Source organism: Malaclemys terrapin, chromosome 2 (assembly GCF_027887155.1).
Source record: "Malaclemys terrapin pileata isolate rMalTer1 chromosome 2, rMalTer1.hap1, whole genome shotgun sequence".
In the NCBI taxonomy this organism is placed as follows: Eukaryota; Metazoa; Chordata; order Testudines; family Emydidae; genus Malaclemys; species Malaclemys terrapin.
In genome coordinates, this window is record NC_071506.1 from 104,224,185 (window position 1) to 104,244,957 (window position 20,773).

The 20,773-nt window shown below is 42.2% G+C and overlaps 1 protein-coding gene across 1 annotated transcript in view; it reads right to left on the reverse strand.

Moving 5' to 3' along the window:
- Window positions 1-20,773, reverse strand: part of SCGN (secretagogin, EF-hand calcium binding protein) — a 47,633-nt gene that overhangs the window by 20,297 nt on the left and 6,563 nt on the right. The window contains exons 3-6 of the mRNA XM_054017439.1: window positions 6,420-6,512; window positions 6,079-6,168; window positions 4,482-4,538; window positions 2,869-2,946 (exon numbers count right to left, since the gene is read on the reverse strand). Coding sequence (XP_053873414.1) covers window positions 2,869-2,946; window positions 4,482-4,538; window positions 6,079-6,168; window positions 6,420-6,512 — 318 coding nt within the window. The remainder of the gene's footprint in view (window positions 1-2,868; window positions 2,947-4,481; window positions 4,539-6,078; window positions 6,169-6,419; window positions 6,513-20,773) is intronic.

A 20,773-nucleotide genomic window follows, 5' to 3' on the forward strand; every position in this document is an offset into this window, starting at 1 on the left:
TCATAGACTGCTTCTTTTTTCATGTTGTCAAAAATAGTACACCTATCTGTATGTTCTTTATTCACTTCTTCAGAAGCACTGGGGCCCACGCATCTAGTCACTGGCTATTTGAGATGTGTGCAACCAGCCATAGGCTATATATGCCACGATGCACAGACTTTGACATTCCTGGTGAGACTGACACATTTTTAGGTCATCACACATTTTATTGACACCATGATATTATTTGTTATTTTTATTTATTTATTTATTTATTACTCAAGCATTTAGGACCCCAAGTGAGATTAGTGTGCCATTGTGCTAGGCACTGTACTTACTCTGGGTCTCTGCCTCAAAGACCTTACAATCTAAATAGACACAAGTGGGAGAAAAGTATAATTATTCCAATTTTACAGTCAGGGAACTGAGGCACAGAGAAATTAAGTGACTTCCTCATGGAAGTCTGTGGCAGAGCCAGGAACTGAACCTAGAACTCCTGAACCCCAGGTCAATGCAGTAGCTGCAAACCTCTCTTTCTCTCTAGATAGATAGGATGATTAATAATAATAATCACATTTTGCACTTCTATAGTACCTTTGATTTGAGGATTTCAAAAGACTTTACAAATATTAATGAATTAATCCCACTGTACTAATGTGGAATAGCTAAGGTTTATTATCTCCATTTTACAGAAACTGAATCCTAGAATCTAGAGATTAGAGGTATACATTAGGTTAGCTAATCTCTCTTCCTGCCAGTGCAGGTTTGTTTCCTATTATTCCCTTACTAGAACTTTGTCTGGTCTAGTTTTAAATGTGCCAAAAGATAAGGCTTCCATCATTTCCCAAGGGAGTCTATTCCACACTCTAATGATTTGCCATTTTTTCTAACGTTCAGATAAAATTTCCCCTTCTGAGTTTCATCCCATTACTCCAAGTTATATTTGCTCCCTTCTAGATATTTACACCCTTCAAATATTTGTGGACTGTTACGATGTGCCCATTAGTCATAGCACAATCAAGCTATACATAATTAATATTTTGCATCTTTCCTAGTAAATGAATCCCTCTGGCCTACTCATCTCTGAACTCCTTCCAGTTTGTCAACAGTATTATGGTAATTTGGTGCCCAGAACCCGATATTCCAGATGCAGTTGCCTGAGAATCACAGAGAGGAGGATTATCACAGTGTTCTTTTGTGACACTACACCTCTGCATATACAGCCCAAAACAGCATTGGACTTTTCCCCCTGCAATATTGCATTGCAAACTCAAGTCTAATTTGCTGTTAGATAGCACCCTAAGTTCTTCTGGCATAACTGCTTTGCAGATTTCTTCCTCCTGAAATATGCATATTTGCATTTCAGATTATGCATCTCCAGATACACTAAAGCAACCATTTTTCCAAGTCTGAAGCACAGAGATGTTAAATTACTTGTCCGAGGACACACAGCAAGACAGTAGAGCATCTAAGAATAGAAACCAGATAACTTCTGAGTCCCAGCCCCATGCTTGAACCACTAGACCATGTTTCTTCTCAGTTGTATTACTATCTAACTGTATCTGTTGTGTTAGTAATCATATTATGTGCAATGGCAGTTGCTGTGTCTTGGGAAATTATGGGGGAAACTCATAGGAAGGGGAAATAAGTCAGAGGCTATGAGCCAACCATTCTCTACAAATTTCAAATTGCTTACTCTCAGGAGCGCCGCCAGCTTTTCTGCCACTCTATGCAGCGGAAGGCCCGCCCCGAAATGCTGCCCCCCACAGAGGTGGCGGAAGGTCCCGCTGCCGAAATACTGCCGTGGTTGCTCCCCCCCAAATTGTAGTGCCCTAGGTGACCGCCTAGGTCGCCTAATGGGTTGCGCCGGCCCTGCTTACTCTCCAACTGTTGCTCAGAATACTCACCAGGGAAGTAAATCTTAATGGAGCCTTGCAAAAGCTATTTGCTACCAGAAATTTCTCCTGAAACGACTTTTATGCTAATTGTGGGGATTTTTTTTCTATTTTCAAGTTTTTTTGCTATAAAATTACTTCTGTAGTCTGATTTCATCCCTTTTTGGGGGGGAGTGGAAATGTACTGTCATAAGTGGACATGTGAGATTTGACGGTAAAACAAAAAGAAGTTAAATTAGTTCTTAAGTTAGATATAAATGGTCAAATTTGAAGTCATGGGTGCTTATGAATGTGTCCACAAACTGTTTATGAAAGTAGCATTAGTTGAAGCTTTTGATGGAACTCAGATGACATCTTCCACTTCATTACTGACATCAGAAATGAACAATTTTTCTCTGAGTTTGTTTCTTATTTTCTCTCTCTCTCTCTCTCTCTCTCTCACACACACACACACACACAAACCCCACATACAATTTTCAAATGTGGGTACCTAAGCCTTTTCCTAAAACCCACATTTGTGCATGCAAAATGGCTGATTATGTAAGCAGATGGGTACATACGTTATGCACACAACTACCTATTTTGCATATACAAATGCTTGCTTGCAGCCACAATGTTGTGGACACATCGTAACCACCAATGATTTAAAGTATGTGTGTGTTCTTTCCTGAAGATCAGGCTTAGATTAGTGAATTTCAAAATGTTGCTGCTTACCCAAAAGGCTGTTACTAGTAGGGAAGGAGCTGGAAAGCCTGTGAGGATGTGGGGTGAAGAAGGGAACTAGCAGTGCATTGTGGGTTTTGAGGAACAAGATATCTGAAAGCCTATGTGTGGGTTGGGAGAGATGGCATCTATGCAGGGAGAGGGAGCTGAGGGTTGGGTCTAGGTTGTGTAAATATGAAGGTACCTCCTTAGCTGAACTTTTGAACAAGTTTAGACAGAGTTTGATTTGTCTAAAATTCTAGTCACAATAAATAATACTATCTTTGCTTACCATTGTATCAGTGTATTCTTCCAGCTTTGCCTCAGGAATCATCTTTCTGTGCTGCAAAAAGAGATCTCCCAGGAAGTCCTATTGACAGAAAAGAATAGAGTAATAGACTTTATCCTTTGGAGTTCAAGGAATAATATTAAAAATTGAGGCCCCAATTCACCAAGTTACTTAAACACAAGCCTAACTCTGAGTACATGAGAAGTTCCATTGGCTTCAATTTAATTTAAATTTATTTGATCTTTTATTTTTTTTTAGTTTATATATAGTGTTAAAATATATTTTAAAATAATCAGATTCTCCTGTAACAGACATAATGGAACCGTGAATTAGAGGATCAGCTGTATGAGGGGACAGTGGATTTTTTTTAAGTGATATTTATTACACCCCAAACACTTAACTTTCTAAATAATCTTAAATCATTATGGCCCAAACTCAACAAAGCATTTACGACCAGACTTTTAAAGGTGTTTAATCACCTAAATCCACATTTAAGCATATGTTGAAGTCCCACAGACTTCAATGGGACTTCAGCATGTGCTTAACTTTAAACATATGCTCTCTCTCGGCATATGCATAGTGTGCCCAGCCATTTGATAGCATCATCATCAGCCAGGTGAAGAGCCGGTAGCCCGCGGTTGAAGTTTGCCAGCAGGCACTCGTCAAGGATGTGCAACATAGTCTGAAGTTAACCACATCTACATCGCAGGTTGTTAGAGAAACCCATTTGAAACATCAGGGAAGTGTGAGATGAGGTCAAAGTCATCAGTACCATAACATCCTGCCATGCTGATAGCAACATAAGTTTCTTGCAAACAGATTACATCGGTACTGTGACGAGTGGCTAAGGACTAATGACTCTGTGTTGGCTGCTGACAGACCCTCAACATTAAGCTGAAGAATTCGAAGTGCCAGTCCAATGGCTCAGAAGTCAAAAGATGGCAATACATTGGGGTTACAGTCAGATGGCATGTGACCAAGATTCATTGCCGAATTTGTTGCCCAAGTGCTTTGCAGACCAATGATAGATTTCTGAACGTGGTGAAAAGTGAAGTGTTTGATTAAGTGCTTTCCTGAATCGGACCTGGGCTGGAAAGTAAAATAAATGTTGAGCTAAATCCTGCCCCCACCTTTGCAGGCACAGAAAACCATTTATTAATAGGCACAAAAGTAATTAGCTAGTTAATAAAATGGAACTGCTGTGGCTCTGTTCTGCCGGGGCTGGAGAGTGGAGGCTGGGCTAGGGACTGTGCACATTTGTAAGATATGGAGGAGTGCTCTGGTGGTTGTCTCCACAGCAGTCCAGAGGTGAGTTTGGGTGGGGGGTGGGAGGAAGGGATGTAAGCCCAGGGATGGGGGGAAGGAGTGGGACACAAAGGTGAGCTCAGGTGGTCCACAAATAAGAGGATCTACTGGCCAGTTCCTCACACAACCATGCAAGAGAACCACAGATCTAGCAGCTACAATTGCGGCCAATGTGTTCTCTAGTGATTGATTGCTACAGAACAATTTTAAAATGCCATTTATCAAGCTCATGAAAAGGCAGTGGAATTACTAAAGCCAGTGGAAAGACTCCCATTGATTTCAGGCCCAAAAAGAGGGATAAAATAACTTACTTTGAGCTCGCCAGCTGAAATAAATCCACTGCTATCAGCATCATATTTGCGCCAAATCTGGAGGGGAAAAATTGGTAAGACCACATTAATTTTGCACTTAATCATCAAATAAGTTGATTATCTCATACAGCTCTAGATCAGATCTCATTCAGTTCCATAATTTGCATGTAGCCATATTATTGAGTACTTAATTCACTATGGACAAAGTAAAATTATCCACATACAGTGTTTTTTACTCTTATTTTGATGTTGACAGAACTGTGTATAGCATGCTGTGGAAAAAAGGAATCTGCAATCAGCTAGTCATTACAGACAGACAGTCTCTTTCTATAAAGGAAAAATATAATCAGACTGAGAACCTGATCAAAATTTTGTACCTAATTTGTGCACAAAGCCATCATGGTTGCATACTCACAGTGGTAATTTGCCTGGTCATTGTGTCCACAAACACCCAATTTACATGTTACTCAAGATTATATATTCAGTTTGGAATTCAAGCCTTTGAAGTAGAGGAATATATTTAAAAATAAAGTTTTTTTTTAATAATGGCTTTTAAAAGCTCTCACTACTCTGGAGCTTTTCCTATAGGAGTAAGTCGCTCCATGTCTATGAAGGAGTCGTGTATAATTCTGTTTGGCTATTCACCCAGGTGGGGTATTTTTGTTTTTTGTCGGCAAGTAATTTTAATGAGCAAGTGCAATATCTTTTGTTATAACCATCATCACAATAAAGGGTAAGCAAGTAAATTTTGTCTGGGCTGGTCAATTTTCGTGAGTGTTGCAAGGCTGACATAGTGTTTCTGCAGCAGGCAGCAATGCCAAGAATATAGGACCAAATCCTCCCCCAGATTTGTGAAGCTGTTCAAAAGCTGGTAGATCAGGCCACTTGATTTCCCCAAATGTAGGGGAGCTCCTTGGGTGGTCTAGAGTTGCCATAGTGGCTCTCACTCTGCTTCCTTCCTTGCCCCCCTTGTGCAGAGGTGTGGCAAGGAAAAGGAGGCATTCCAAGGGCATCCCTATACCCCAGTGCTCCCCGACTGACAGAATTGCACTGGAGGTCCACAGCCCCACCCCAGGGCCACTTAGCAAATCCCTCAATCCACTCTAAATTGTGCCTTGGAACTCGACGGACATCTTCATAACCAGGGACGAGTGCCAGTACCAAGGTGGCTCAAAACCTTCTGTGCCAATCTCCATTGATCTTTGTCCAGTGCACAAATGATAAAGCTGAGGATCTGACCCCAGCTCTCTAAAGGGTTAAAACTGTTCAGTGGGTTGCTACAGAAACCTTTCATCTCTGGAGAAAATGGACATGTATCTTTAAAGAAGTCTGCAAAGTGCAAGCATCTACTATATGCATCCCCAGCCTATCTACGGTATCTCTGTCTTTTGAGCATTCCTACCGGAATGTTCACAACTTTAACAGCTAAGAAAATGAAGCCTTCAAAAATAACACTGTTTTCCTTACTGAACATGAACTTGTACAAAATTCCACAGAGGTCCAATATACTAAACTACTTTAAATAAGAGTCTGCTTATAGGTGCCATTCAGAATAATTGACAGCAACGTACAAGGGGTGAAAGCAAAAGACACGCACCCGCATAAACTCCACACTGTTGTCCAAGGGTGTTTCCCGTCGGAAAAGCAGCAGAAAGTTCTCATCCTCTGGCAAGATCATATATGCAAGCTAAAAGAGGCAGGTAAAGATTAGAGCAAATTTACATGACTAGTGACACTATGCAGCAAATAAAAGATGACCATGTTGTTTCCATGGAAAAACTGTATTACACTTTGAGCAAGCAGTTTGAAATTTACACACAACCTGGCTTATCTTTGTGTCCCCGTTCCCTCCCCCCCCCCGCCCCAATGTCCCAATTATGCATGATCCATTTTCTAATTTCATTGTCTTTCAAAAAAAGAGATATTTTGGGAGTTTACCTCATGTATTTGTAAACGTCCATCTGCAGTGACATCGTAGGCAGACATGAATCGCTCTTTCACCCTCTGAAGCTTTTCCTCTGTTATGGCATCCTGCCGTTTGAAAAGCCACACACACACACACACTCAAACAGAATCATTTAGGGCACTAGAACATCTCCTGGATGAAATTTACTGTCCCAATTTTCCCATATATGAATGTTACATCATTTAGAATTCTCAGTGTAGTGCTTCTATTGGTCCATGCACAGATGCCACATAGGGTAAGTTTTAGAATGGAGCCCTATATGTAGCTCAGTGGCTCATAAACAGTAGGATGGAGACTCATTTCAGGCATCTGGAGATGCCTAAGTGTTTCAATGTCATTCTCCTTAGCCGGCTGGTCCCGGGGCGGCGGGGAGTGTGTATTACAAGAGCTAGAATGTCCATTTTACTCTTGTACTTTATGGATTAGAGCAGTTTCCTGGGAAATACATCTTTGTACTTTTTTATTAGGTCATTTGGCTTAGCAGATGTTGGTGACATTGTAGCTGGCTTGTTTCATACAGCTATTACCAATGTGAATGGAGACCTAGAACTGCTCTGAAACTAAGCCCTGGAGGTATCAGTGTTTATGATATGGAATTTTAAGCATCCTGCATTCTTTGTACTTGCATGTCCAATGACTTATTCCCCTTTCAAACAATTTCTAGGTGGTGAATGTGAGAAGTTGAGAGTTTAACTGTTTATATGATTTGGCAGGTATTATACTGACTTGTGGCCAATTTAACCTGGCAACATTTTTGAACAACTGGTCTGGCTGGGCTGCACCACCTGTGATACTAAAGCAGCTACACCTTATTTTGGTTAGAAAAACTCAAGCAGAGATGCAGAGATAGGGAGAAGAAATTTAGTGATGATATGCACAGCATCCAAAAAGAAACACACCACAGCTGACAATTAGGATTTCCAAAGGAGATATCTCCAATAATTTCAGATAAATAGCACTAGTAAGGCAGTCTGAATAGAAATACCCATTTATGTCACACCTCTCTGCTTCCCCACTTGGCTAGTTCAGAGACTCATCATTACCCCTTCTCTGCCTACTGTGGGGTTCATATGCCTTCCTCTGAAGCATTGTGGCCACTGTCAGACAGAATAGTGGTGGACCTTAGGTCTCATCCAGTATGGTAATTCCTAGGTTCTTATGACAGGTAGTCCTAGAAAAGTGAGTCCTATGAAGAGAATTGCCATGACTGCATACCACTTGATTAAGAACAAAGGAATATTAAAATCAAAATTGATTGATGTAAAGAATGAATACCAATTCTGTCTCCCGCTGCTGAGGGTGATGAAGCTGGAGATACTGAGAGCTGCGGTCCAAGCACAGGAAAAGCTGAGCACATGGGGATGTCAGACCATGGGACTAGAAGCCAGGAACTCCTGAGTTCCAGTCCAAGTGCTGACACTACCTCTTTGTGGGGTCTGGGGCAAGTCACTTAACCTCTCTGCTTCAGTTACCCTACATGTAAAATGGGGATCAAAACTACTTGCTTCACAGTAGTTAATGTTTATAAAGTGTTCTGAGGATGACAAATGTGGAACTTATTCTTAATTTAACTAATTATTATTGCAGCAGCTTTCCAAGGTTTAAACAAGGCAATGACCGAAGGACTTGTCATTGGGCCCTGAGTCAGCAAAATACTTAAGCATGGGCGAAATTAGCATTTACATCCACTTTTCACTGTCAGAGGTACAAGGCCATAGAGAATCAGGCCCTCAATCTTTCATTCCGGAACAATCTATAAACTTCTTGCAGCTAACATGGTTGTGCTGTAGGCACAATGACTAAGGCTAGCACTGTACTATCACTGTTAACTCACAAGTTGATATTTTGAAAACTTGTTCCCTGCTGAAATGAATTACAGTAAGGACACCCATGCCTCGAATCTCACAAATCTTTTTGATACCATACAGAATAATTAGTAGTCACGTGTGACCCAGGAACCTTTTGGTGCCAACTGGCAGAGGGAAAGGGGATTCATAGGATTTTAATAGGGATCCCCTGGGTCAGATATATGCATATTAAGTTCACCAAAGTGTGGCGTGTGAGGTCGCTAGTAAGAGACAATAGCCCACTAGTCACCCCAATCATTTCAAAATGTATGGATGGATAATAATTAAGGATTTGGAGATCTATGCTGGAAATTACATTTTCAAAGACTTAGAGTTAAGGCAGATAACCAAGAGATGACATGACTTCAACAGGTTCCTTTCAAACAGGAGGTAGCAGATACTTAGCTCTGTCTGGTCATCTGTGTATTGGACATTGTATGTCTCACAATGCAGGCCTATTTGCATACTGAGCCCAATACCCACTGCAATATTTACAGGAAGAAATAAACAGCAGGAGGGGATCGTGTTCACCAGTAAAGACAATGGATTGTGGGGTATTCCTTGGAGTGCAGAGGTACAGTCTAGATTTTTCACATAGGAGAGAAGCTGACAGTGTGGCTTGTCTCATGAAAAAGGGATCATAGCCTGTGTGGCTGGAAAGTGTTGGTAATGCTTTATTAGACATGAGGGTCTTGTTAATTAAGCCTAGGTTCTAGAATGTGTTATGATTTTATTTTATTTATTTTCTTCCAGTACTTCTACTTGTTATCACTCAAATCTCTCTACTTCGTTGAATTAATTTCTTTGTTTTCACTATAAACTTACCTAAGTGCTGTGTGTTAAGGGGAACAGTGGTCTGAGGTGTACCTGGTAAGATGGGTTGTACTATTCCTTTGGGAGCAGTGAATCTGTGAATACTTTGAGTGTCCAGTGAACAGGGGGTGGACACTCCAGGGAGACCTCAAAGGGCTCGGGGGTTGGAGTGTGCCTATCGCCAACCTGCAGAATCAGAGTGGGGCATGCATAGTCTTAGAGGGGAGTGCTTGTGTTGCCTGTGGCCAGTGGAGGTGACACAGACAAGGCTTCCTCATGCTAAGACCAGGTGGTATCAAAGTGCCTCACAGCCCTGGTACCCACGGGGAAGCATCACAATATGATGGTACCAATTTCCAGCTGGTTCAAAAGAATACTACTGTGTAGGATTTTTTCCCTTAGAACCTCTGCCACAGTCAGCAGTAGTTACTTTAGTAGAGTAACATCAGGATTTCATAGATGAGAGAATGGAACCATGATTAGATTATGGACTTGCCTACACTTGAAGTGCTACAGTGGTGCAGGTGCACTGCTGTAGTGCTTCCATGTAGACACTTCTTATGCCAACGTGGATGGATAGACAGACAAAACAAAAAAGTGGGGCACTTTTGAACAAACACAATACTGTTTTCTTTCACCTAAAAATTATAACTCTTTCTTGTGGTATTTAAATTGGCTTCCAGAGCAGAACACTTCCCAGGCGTTAGGCAAGCATATCAGTTACTATTTTCAATAGCCTGGCAAACTACTCTGAAATTATCCTCCTCCATGCCCAGTAGGATAAGTTATTTTTGAAACTATAATCATCACGGATATTTGAAAAAATGTGCTGTGGAATTCAAACTAGTGTTTTGTTATAAAAGCTTATTGTTCAACCGTATGTCAGCTTTTAACAACTTCACTGAATTTTAGCTATGTAAGAGCATTGATAATGAGAATAAAAATAGGATTTTTTACAATTAGTTATCTTATTGGCTAAATCACTTAAAGATGCATCATTTGGAATGTATGCAAACCATAGCACCATTAGCTTTTGGTCCAGATGTTCTTCAGTCTGACAGATATTTCAAAGTTGCCCTCCCTCTCTATGCAGCACCATTCTCTTTCTTGTAATGTAAAAGGTAATAGGAGTCTATTCCTATCACTAAGCAGATCATTTTACTTCCAGAGAGCAAAGGCAGAGTCAAAAATGCACAATCTGGGTTTTCGGAGAGGTAGGCTAGAAGTGAAGTGTTTATATATCAAATTGTACAACATCAACTTCAATCTCCAGCTTTGTTCTTTAGCGCCGTACCCAACATTTGGAAAGACAGGATCTATTCTGCTGTTGTTGCAGGGCAATCAAGAGCTGCATTTCACCCCCACATAGGGGAGTAAGAAAGCATCTTATGTGGCTGCCCTGGGGCTGCTACTCTCTCCACTGTGCAGGTGGATGGGGACTAGGGCAGCCATGGTCAGCTGTTGCAGCTGAGCTGTTGCAGAGGCCAAGTAAGTTGCTCCATGAAAAGACCTGAGGCAGCTTAGTTCCCATCTGAAGGAAGGGGGAAGCAGGGGTCAAACATTGACTCTAGGAAGCTTAAACAAGTCTGAATCTACCCTGGGTGCTAGGTTTTGTTTTCACATCACTGCTGTAATATTGCTACAGTGAGGCAGTGAGTCTGGAAAGATGATAGTGTTAATATCACAGTAACAAATATTGCTGATAGTTAAAACTTCAGAAGTCTTGTGCATTTGGGAGGGGCTTACCCCAGAAACAGCAGGGAAAAAATTCTTACCCATCAACCTGGAAGCAAAATGTAAAATACTAGAGGTCTGGGTCTGAAGACAGCTTTGGGTTTTACAGTGGAAAATGTTTAAACAAATGACATACATTTTTACTATTAGTTATAGAGCTTAACATACTTACAGATCTTTATATCTTCAAAGAACAGTACAAACATCAATTACTATCACTTAACTGTATAAATTTTATTGGTTTTCAATAATTGCCATGGTTTCCACAGACAAGATTCAAATGTCCCTTAAAAAAGTGTCTTGCCCATGCACAATTAATTTACACGGTGTGGATGTGACCTGAGGATGCATTTTCTACAGTCAGAAGATACTACTGTTGTTTGAAAGGTAACTGCTAGCCCGTATTAGTGCTCTCCTCCGCCCTACCCCAAATCTTGGGTAACTTGAGATTGTTCATATTACAAGGAGAAGAAGTGAGAGAGGGAGCGAGCTCCAGACTGACAAACATCAACTACATAGAAAACCACACTGATCAGAGCCAGGTGTGACAATAACAGAAAATGTGGAAGTGGCAGAAGTGTTTTATGTTTCAGTTTTCACCAAAAAGTTTAGTAGCAATTGGACATCTAACTTAATGAATGCCAGTGAAAATGAGGTAGGATCAGAGACTAAAATAGGGAAAGAACAAGCCTGATGAAATACATCCTACAATACTCAAGGAGCTGAGTGAGGAAATATCTGAGCCATTAGCGATTATCTTTGAAAAGTCATGGAAGGACTGGAAAAGGGCAAATATAGTGCCAATCTATAGAAAGAGGAATAAGGACAACCCAGGGAATTTCAGACCAGTCATCTTAACTTCAGCACCCAGAAAGATAATGGAGCAAATAATTAAGCAATCAATTTGCAGACACCTAGAAAATAATAAGGTGGTAAGTAACAGTCAGCACGGATTTGCCAAGAACAAATCGTGTCAAACCAACTTGATAGCTTTCTTTGACAGGGTAACAAGCCTTGTTGATGGGGGGGATAAAGCGGTAGATGTGGTATATCTTGACTTTAGTAAGGCTTTTGATACTGTCTTGCATGACCTTCTCATAAACAAACTAGGGAAATACAAGCTAGATGGAGCTACTATAAGGACGGTGCATGACTGGTTGGAAAACTGTTCCCAGAAAGTAGTTATCAGTGGTTCACAGTCAAGTTGGAAGGACATATTGAGTGGAGTCCCACAGGGATCAGTTCTGGATCGAGTTCTGTCCAATATCCGTTTATGTTGGACATTAGCAAAAACTTCCTGTCAGGATAGTTAAGCACTGGAATAAATTGCCTAGGAAGGTTGTGAAATCTCTGTCATTGGAGATTTTTAAGAGCAGGTTAGACAAACACCTGTCAGGGATGGTCTAGATCAGGGTTTTTCGCAACAAATTTTTTGGTGGCCTCAGAGTGACCACTCTCACTGGTGGCCGCACTGACACTTTTCCCCTAAAATACTAATTAACTTTAGGAAAAACAATTAAATATGCACAGATATACATTACAATGATTTGGGTGGGTATTTGTAGGGTTTTTTGGCAGACTCGGTAACAAAAATAATGCTGCCTCCTCCTTCGCCCCCCACCCTCACCCCATCCAGAGCTTAGTGGGTCCTGAGGCTTGTTGTGAAAAGTGATATTTGTATATTTGTTAATATCACAGCTATGAAAAGTGATAAGTGATATTAACAAACATACAAGTATAATTTTTCACAAATAGCTAGTAAGTCTGCTGTGAAAAGAGATACTTGCATGTTTGTTAATATCACTTTCCTTAGCAAACCCCTGGACCCATTAAGCCCTGGATGGGAGTGACGAAGGGGAAGGCAGCAGGGGCCAGAGGCGATGATGGGATGGATGCAGGGCCGTGGGAGGCAACGGGGGTCTGGGGAAATGGGGGGATGGATGCAGGGCTGTGGGAGGCAGCAGCGGCCCGGGGCAATGGGGGGATGGATGCAAGGCCAGGAAGGCAGCAGGGTCCTGGGGCAGGGGGAGGAGGGATGGATACAGGGCTGTGGGAGGCAGTGGGGGCCAGGGGCGAGTGATGAGGCCCACCATTGTGTGGCCAGAGCCAGGGCCTGGTGTCTGCTGCTATGTGGCCAGGGCTAGGGCTCAGTGCCACAGCCAGAACCCAGTGCTGGGGACAGGAACTGCGTGGCTGGAGCCAGGGATCGGAGCCCACTGCCATGCAGCCGGAGCTGTGAGTCAGCACCCAGGGCCAGTGCCTGCTGCCGCAGGGCTAGAGCCTGGAGCTGGGTGCCAGAGCCCAGGAGTGCATGGCTGGAGCAAGGAGTCAGCGCCCGCTGCTGTGTGGCTGGAACCAGCGCTCTCTTCTGCGCAGCCAGGGCCAGGGGTCAGCAACCAGAGCCAGCTCCCACCACCGTGTGGCCGGAGCCAGGGTACAGAGCTGTGGGTCGGTGCCTGCTGCTGTGCAGCTGGGGCAGGGGATCAGCGCCAAGGGCTGGGACCCATGTGGCTGGAGCCTGGGGCCAGCACCGAACACCGCATGGCCAGAATTGGGGGCCAGAGGTTGACTGAAGCTCCGTGGTCAGAAGCGGGGGTCAGCGCCTGCTGCCCTGTAGCCAGAACCAGGGGTTGGCACTTAAAGCCCCGCGGTTGGAGCCCGCTGCCATGTGGCTGGGCCTGGAGTTGGTGCCTGTGGCCAGTGTCTGCTTCTGCACGGCTGAAGCCCAGGACTGGAGCCGGGAGCCAGTACCTGCTGCCATGCAGCTGGAACCAGGGGCTGGAGGCTGAAGCCCCACAGTTGGAGGCCAGGGCCGCATGGCCAGAGCTGGGGGGGGTCAATACCCGCTGCCCCGTGGTTGGAGCCTGGGGCCGCATGGCCAGGTTCCTGAAGTCCTGCTGCTGGAGCCTGCCACCCAAACCCCTTCCTCCCAACATGGGTCAAGAACTCACCTTGCTCCTGCAGTGTTGTGCCCCTTTCTAGAGGTGGTGCAGGGAGGCGCATCCAGGAGCAATAAGGAGGGATGAGGAGGCGCCGATGCTTCCTCCTCCCCATCATCACCCAGGAGGCTGTCGTGGCCTCATGAAAAGCCCCTGGTGGCCACATTTGAGGAACATTGGTCTAGATAATATTTAGAGCTTGTCTACGCTTACATTTTATAGTGCTCTAACTTGCTGGCTCGGGGGGGGTGAAAAATCACCCCCCTGAGTGCATTAAGTCTGAGTGCTTTAAAGCTCTAATGTTAACAGGCTCCCAGCACTTGGAGCTAATCCTCTCGTGGAGGTGGATTACCAGGAGTGCTGGGAGAGCTCTCTCCCAGCGCTGGTGCACGACCACACTCGCACTTCAAAGCGCTGCCATGGGAGGGTTCCCGCAACAGCGCTTTGAAGTTTCCAGTGTAGCCATGCCCCCAGTCCTGCCTTGAGTGCAGGGAACTGGACTAGGTGACCTCTTAAGGTCCCTTCCAGTCCTATGATTTTATGTAAAGTAAGGCTGTTAAAACAACCCACCCCCACTGGAAAGAAGGTTGTGTGGTTTGTTTGTTTTTAAATTATTAACTCGCTATTCAACAAAGTTGGTGCAAACAGAAAAGGCAGAGCCAAACAAGCTCTAGTTTCATATGTCTAAAGGTTACATTGGATTTGTTTCAGAGCCGTCAATTACAGTGGGCAGTAAATGCTATAGTGGCAATACAGTTCTGACCTGAAAAGTGACCCGGGAAATAGCTTGATGGGATTCTCTGCCTATTGTCTTTATAAACTGGTGGGATGATTTGACAGCAAATAAACAGCTGTAGTCAAGCATAGTCTTTCTCAAGGGTTTGTGGTGCCATTATTGCATAGTCACCATCCAGAGCAAAATGGCACTTCAAGGTTGCAGAAGCACTTCCTTCTAACTATCCTCCCGCCACTATGGGCTGCAATATTCTAGACTTGTTCTGTCTGATAACTTTATTTTTGGAAAGTTTTGAGCAAAAATGGTTCAGTGCTTTTCTCTGGGCACTCTCTGCTGGCAGGGATCCCATGTATTTCCAACAGCAAGCTCAAGCTGCCCTCCTCTGGGGGTGGACTTCTGTGCTAACACTGCCTGCCTTCCCCAGTAGGGCATGTGTGAGAATCCTGGGGTGCAGTAGCCTTCACTGGCCTGGGTTGGAGGTGTGTGCAAGTTGCCCATTTAATGTTGCCTATAGAATACAGGAACATTTTTAGAGATGAAAAATTTTTGCAGTCAAAACTAGGGCTGCCAATTAATCGCAGTTAACTCAAGCAATTAACGCAAAAAATTAATTGCAATTAATTGGACTGTTAAACAATAGAATACAAATTGAAATATCTTAAATATTTTTGATATTTTTCTACATTTTCAAATATATCAATTTCAATTACAACACAGAATACAAAGTGTACAGTGCTCACTTTATATTGTTTTTACTACAGATATTTGCATAGTAAAAATTATAAACAAAAGAAATAGTATTTTTCAATTCACCTCATACAAATACTGTAGTGCAATCTCTTTATCATGAAAGTGCAACTTACAAATGTATTTTGTTACATAACTGCACTCAAAAACAAAACAATATAAAACTTTAGAGCCTACAAGTCCACTCAGTCCTACTTCTTTTTCAGCCAATCGTTCAGACAAACAAGTTTGTTTACATTTGCAGAAGATAATGCTGCCCGCTTCTTATTTACAGTGTCACCTGAAAGTGAGAACAGGGTGATTGCATGGCACTGTTGTAGCCGGTGTCACAAGATATTTACGTGCCAGATGCACAAAAGTTTCATATGCCTCTTCATGCTTCGGCCATCGTTTCAGAGGACATGCTTCCACAATGATGACACTTGTTAAAAAAAATGCGTTAATTAAATTTGTGAGTGAACTCCTTGGGGGGAGAATTGTATGTCTCCTGTTCTGTTTTACCCACATTCTGCCATATATTTCATGTTATAGCTGTCTCAGATGATGACCCAGCACATGTTGTTCATTTTAAGAACACTTTCACTGCAAATTTGACAAAATGCAAAGAAGGTACCAATGTGAAATTTCTAAAGGTATCTACAGAATTCGACCCAAGGTTTAAGAATCTGAAGTGCCTTCCAAAATCTGAGAGGGATGGGGTATGGAGCGTGCTTTCAGAAGTCTTAAAAGAGCAACACTCTGATGCGGAAACTACAGAACCCGAACCACCAAAAAAGAAAATCAATCTTCTGCTGGTGGCATCTGACTCAGATGATGAAAATGAACATGCGTCGGTCCGCACTGCTTTGGATCATTATTGAGCAGAACCCGTCATCAGCATGGACGCATGTCCCCTGGAATGGTGGCTGAAGCAAGAAGGGACATATGAATCTTTAGCGCATCTGGCACGTAAATATCTTGTAACACCTGCTACAACAATGCCATGTGAACACCCTGTTCTCACTTTCAGGTGACACTGTAAATAAGAAGCGGGCAGCATTATCTTCTAAAGTTTTACATTGTTTTATTTTTGAATGAAAGTTTTTTTTTGTACATAATTCTACATTTGTAAGTTCAACTTTCATGATAAAGAGATTGCACTACAGTACTTGTATTAGGTGAATTGAAAAATACTATTTCTTTTGTTTATTACAAATATTTGTAATAAAAATAAATATAAAGTGAGCAGTGTACACTTTGTATTTTGTGTTTAATTTACATCAATATATTTGAAAATGTAGAAAACATCCAAAAATATTTAAATAAATGATATTCTATTATTGTTTAATAGCGCGATTAATTGCACGATTAATTTTTTTAATTGCTTGACAGCCCTAGTCAAAACACAGTGTGAGTATAATGAAGGGAATTTTTCTTCCATAGAAAGGGGCAAACAGCAACAGATAAAATAAGAATTCTCCAAACTTTGCTCAAAGTTAGGCATATGGAGATTGTGGCTATTTGAGGAGGAATCAAAAATGACACCAAGTTTGCAAGCTGAGGAGCCATTGGTAGTACGATAGTTATTGGTGACAGAGAAAGGAGGAGGGGCAGATCGCTACTGTCAATTGATAGAAATGACAGGAATAAAAAGCAGTGCCTGTCTCCAGTTTTCATTTTGGAAAAAGAAAGGTCACCTTACTCAAAGAATTAAGATCTGTATTAGATTATAATGGTGACTGAACCAAGTCTGGAAGAAGGATTTTTACCCCTTAGCTATCATCATGTGAACATTAAAACTTCAAAGACACTGGCTTAGGTCCCAATCTAGCGGAGTGCTGAGTATCTCTTGAGAGCAGCTGAGCATCCTCAATGGATAACAAAGCCTATGGTAATTGAAGGCACAGCACTTTTTAGGATCAAGTCCGTAACATGTATGTTATTAGCAAACAAAAGATTATATAATTTTACTATGAAAATATAAACAGCTGTAAAAAATATGGCCCATGGCAGTTATCATAAATCACTTGATTTAAGGACAATTTTTTTTACAAGAACATTTCTTATTAAGGATAATACTCCACAAAGTTTTGCATGGGACAATTACTGTAATTCAACCCACCGTAGTAAGTACATTTTCCCCTCTTCACATCTGATCCTGTCCTTTAATTTTGTGAAAAATCCTTTAAAAATATTTCACATCAGCAATGTAATCGACATATTCGTACTTCTCATTATGATGGAAAGGACATGTTCACCTTTTTATCCCCACAGTGTTTAATTTCTTAAGAATGGTTGTCCATAACCTTCTGGAAACTTGACAGTAATCTCTTTCCTTTTATCACATTTTTTTTCTTTTGGGTGCCCTTGCCCCCACATTCTCTCATATTTCTTTGCTTGTTAAGAGAGCTGTGCTGCTGGTAGTGATTTATTTTAATGAAAACACAGTGATGAATCATTTGTTTTGGAAAAAATAAAATGTGCAGAGAATCACAGGGATTTTAGAACTTGATGTAAGAGTAGGTCTAATTTAGGATATGCCAACCTTGAGAGTATCACTTTAATCAAGAACAGGTCATGCCATTAACAATTACCATTCTCCCCCACATGAGGAGATGGAAAATAGGATTTTCCCCTGCAATTAAGTAAGTACATCACATGTAGGGGGAGAAAAAGTCTAAAGCATTGAAAGATGCTTGTTTGCAAGTGATTTTTTTGTTTTTAAATTCCCAACTTCCCTTGTTCATTGGTACAAAAGGCAGGCAGATTGCACCATTCAATTCTGTCTGCAGCTAGCTGTCAGCGTCTGCCAAATTGGAACAACAAATCCTTGGACTAATTCAGACCTCACTTAGGATCTGATCCTTTAACAGGCTGCATGCATGCAAAGCCCTGTGTCCACATGGAGCCAGATGCAGGATTGAGATCTTCGTCAATGCAACTCCCACAGAAGCCAGTGAGAACTGAACTCATGTGAGAGCCTGAATCTGCCATGTGCTAAGTGCCTCCTATGCAGAGTAACTGCAATAGCCTCTTTTTTTAAAAAAAAGCTAGCCGTCTACTTGCACCCACAAATTGTGGGCACAAATATGTGATGGTCCAATTTATTCCTCCATAAATCTTAGGCATGTATATGACCAAGTGTATTTACAATTGATTGTGGGTGGAAAATGAACCAGTAGATATGTCCACTCAAAAGAATAGTGGGCACAAAAATGGAACTAAAGTCAGGCTGGAAATCAGGACTTATATACATAGGACAGAAATGGCAACTTTCAGCAGTATCCTGGATGAACACTACTGAAGTAAGTTTAAGAATTTTAGGTTTCAGAGTAACAGCCGTGTTAGTCTGTATCCGCAAAAAGAAGAACAGGAGTACTTGTGGCACCTTAGAGACTAACAAATTTATTAGAGCATAAGCTTTCGTGGACTAAGTGGGCTGTAGTCCACGAAAGCTTATGCTCTAATAAATTTGTTAGTCTCTAAGGTGCCACAAGTACTCCTGTTCTTCTTTTTAAGAATTTTAGGAGTTTACTATATTAAAAATGCAAATGCTCATGTATTATTGTTGGACTGTATGTAACTTGTTTAGAAGGGAGACATGACTAATGTAAATTTGGGGAAGTGTTACGAGCTTCAAAGGACTACTTGAAACAATGTGAACTTTTAAAGTTAAGTGGGTTTCCCAGGAAATTTCAAGGGGGAGGCACACGCAAATGTTACCCCCTCAAGTTATGCAAGAGCTCAGCCTTTCGAAGCTCTGCCCTGAGGAGGGGACCTTTTGTCTGCTGATCGCCTGTTACATGAGGACAAGGTCAGAGGCCCAAATAGAGTGACTCTGAGATTCATGGGTGCGCTTATTCTGAGCTAATAGTTGTTACGAACCTATGGCTGCATAAAACCCCCTCGGTGAGGCTGGAAGGTTGGCTCGTGATCTCCGGTAAGCTTATTAGCATGGGTGTAAGTTCTTTTAATACTTTAATATATTTTCTCTAATGCTTTCACCTTAAGAATAAACATGCTTGCTTAGGAAAGCTGCATGGTATCGTGGACAATTATGCTTTTTATAGCCTGTGAACCAGCTTCAATAGGCGAGAGCCCCACATCAGACTATTCCATAGCTCAGTGGTTAGAGCACTCACCTGAGAACTGGGAAAACCCACATTCAGATCTCTGCTCCACATCAGGCGGGGGAGGAGGGACATGTAACCCGGGTCTCCCACATCCAAGTGAATACGTTAGTCACTAGGCTAAAAGTTACAAGGGAAGCTGCCACCACTTCCTATTCCCACCCCATGGAGTATTTTTCTTGCAAAACAAACCAAACAAAAACCCCAAACCAAAACAAAAAAACAACTGCTTAGGGGCCTAGCTCCAGGAGAGCTGTGAATTCCAAGCAGTGATAGCTGCCTCCCTGCAGCACCAAACTCCCTGAGAGGGGTAGGACTCAGGCCACACCCCTCTTCTTGACATTTCCTACTAGCTAAGTTAGGCAGCACCCCGCTCAAGCCATTTCTACACTACAAAATTATGCCGACCTAACTTATGTCAGCATACAGCCACCACCGTTATTAAATCGCTTGTGTGTATGTACACACTTTGCTCCCTGTGTTGTCGGTGTTCATCCTCACCAGGACTACTTGTATCGATTGTATTGTCAGCATGGGGCATTGTGGAACAGCTGCTGAAAGTCAGTAACAGTTGATGTAAGCAATGCAGTGTCCACACTGACACTGCGTCCATCTAGTTACATCGCCCATGACTCTATGCCACACGGGGAAGCAGTCTTACTAAATTGGCGTAAAGAGGCACTTACGTCAGTGGGAGTCAAATTTAAGTGAAAACACTTCCACAGCTAGATCGCCGCAACGCAGCTAACGTCAACGTCACCCTGTAGTGTAGACCAGGCCTCAGTCTGACGGTGGATCCCATTCTTTGACAGCTAACTCTTTCTCCCATACACTGGGCATGTAGGCACCTAACTCAGAGGCTGTGGATTCCACTGGGTGCAGCAAGGTGCCTAAAAGTTAGGCACTGCAACACTGAGCATTGCAATGCCTAAGTCCCTTTGTGGATCTAGTCCTTAGCCCATCAGTATAGACTGGTAATTAGACTACAGAATCCTACCATAACTCCATCAATTTACTAAAACCTTTTGCATATGTATTAGAGAGATGAAGTGAGTGAGGTAATATCTGTTACAGGACCAAATACTGTTGGCGAGAGAGACAAGCTTTTGAGCTTACACAGAGCTCTTCTTCTGGTCTGGGAAACTAACTTAACGTGTCTCTGCAAAATACAAGGTTTGAACAGATTGTTTAGCATAAGTAGGTAACAGATTTCAAGGGACCATTCAAGGTGAAGTGGCCCATTAATCTATATCTACTTGCAAATCAAAGGAGTTATGGTAGAATTGTATGACCTGATAGCTTTTCATAGTTAGATAAGGAAAGGGGGGGTTGGATCTGGGATTTGGTTTGGCCCATTATAAAGTTAGGGGGGCTTTGCAAAAGTCAGATCTTCCTTTACTT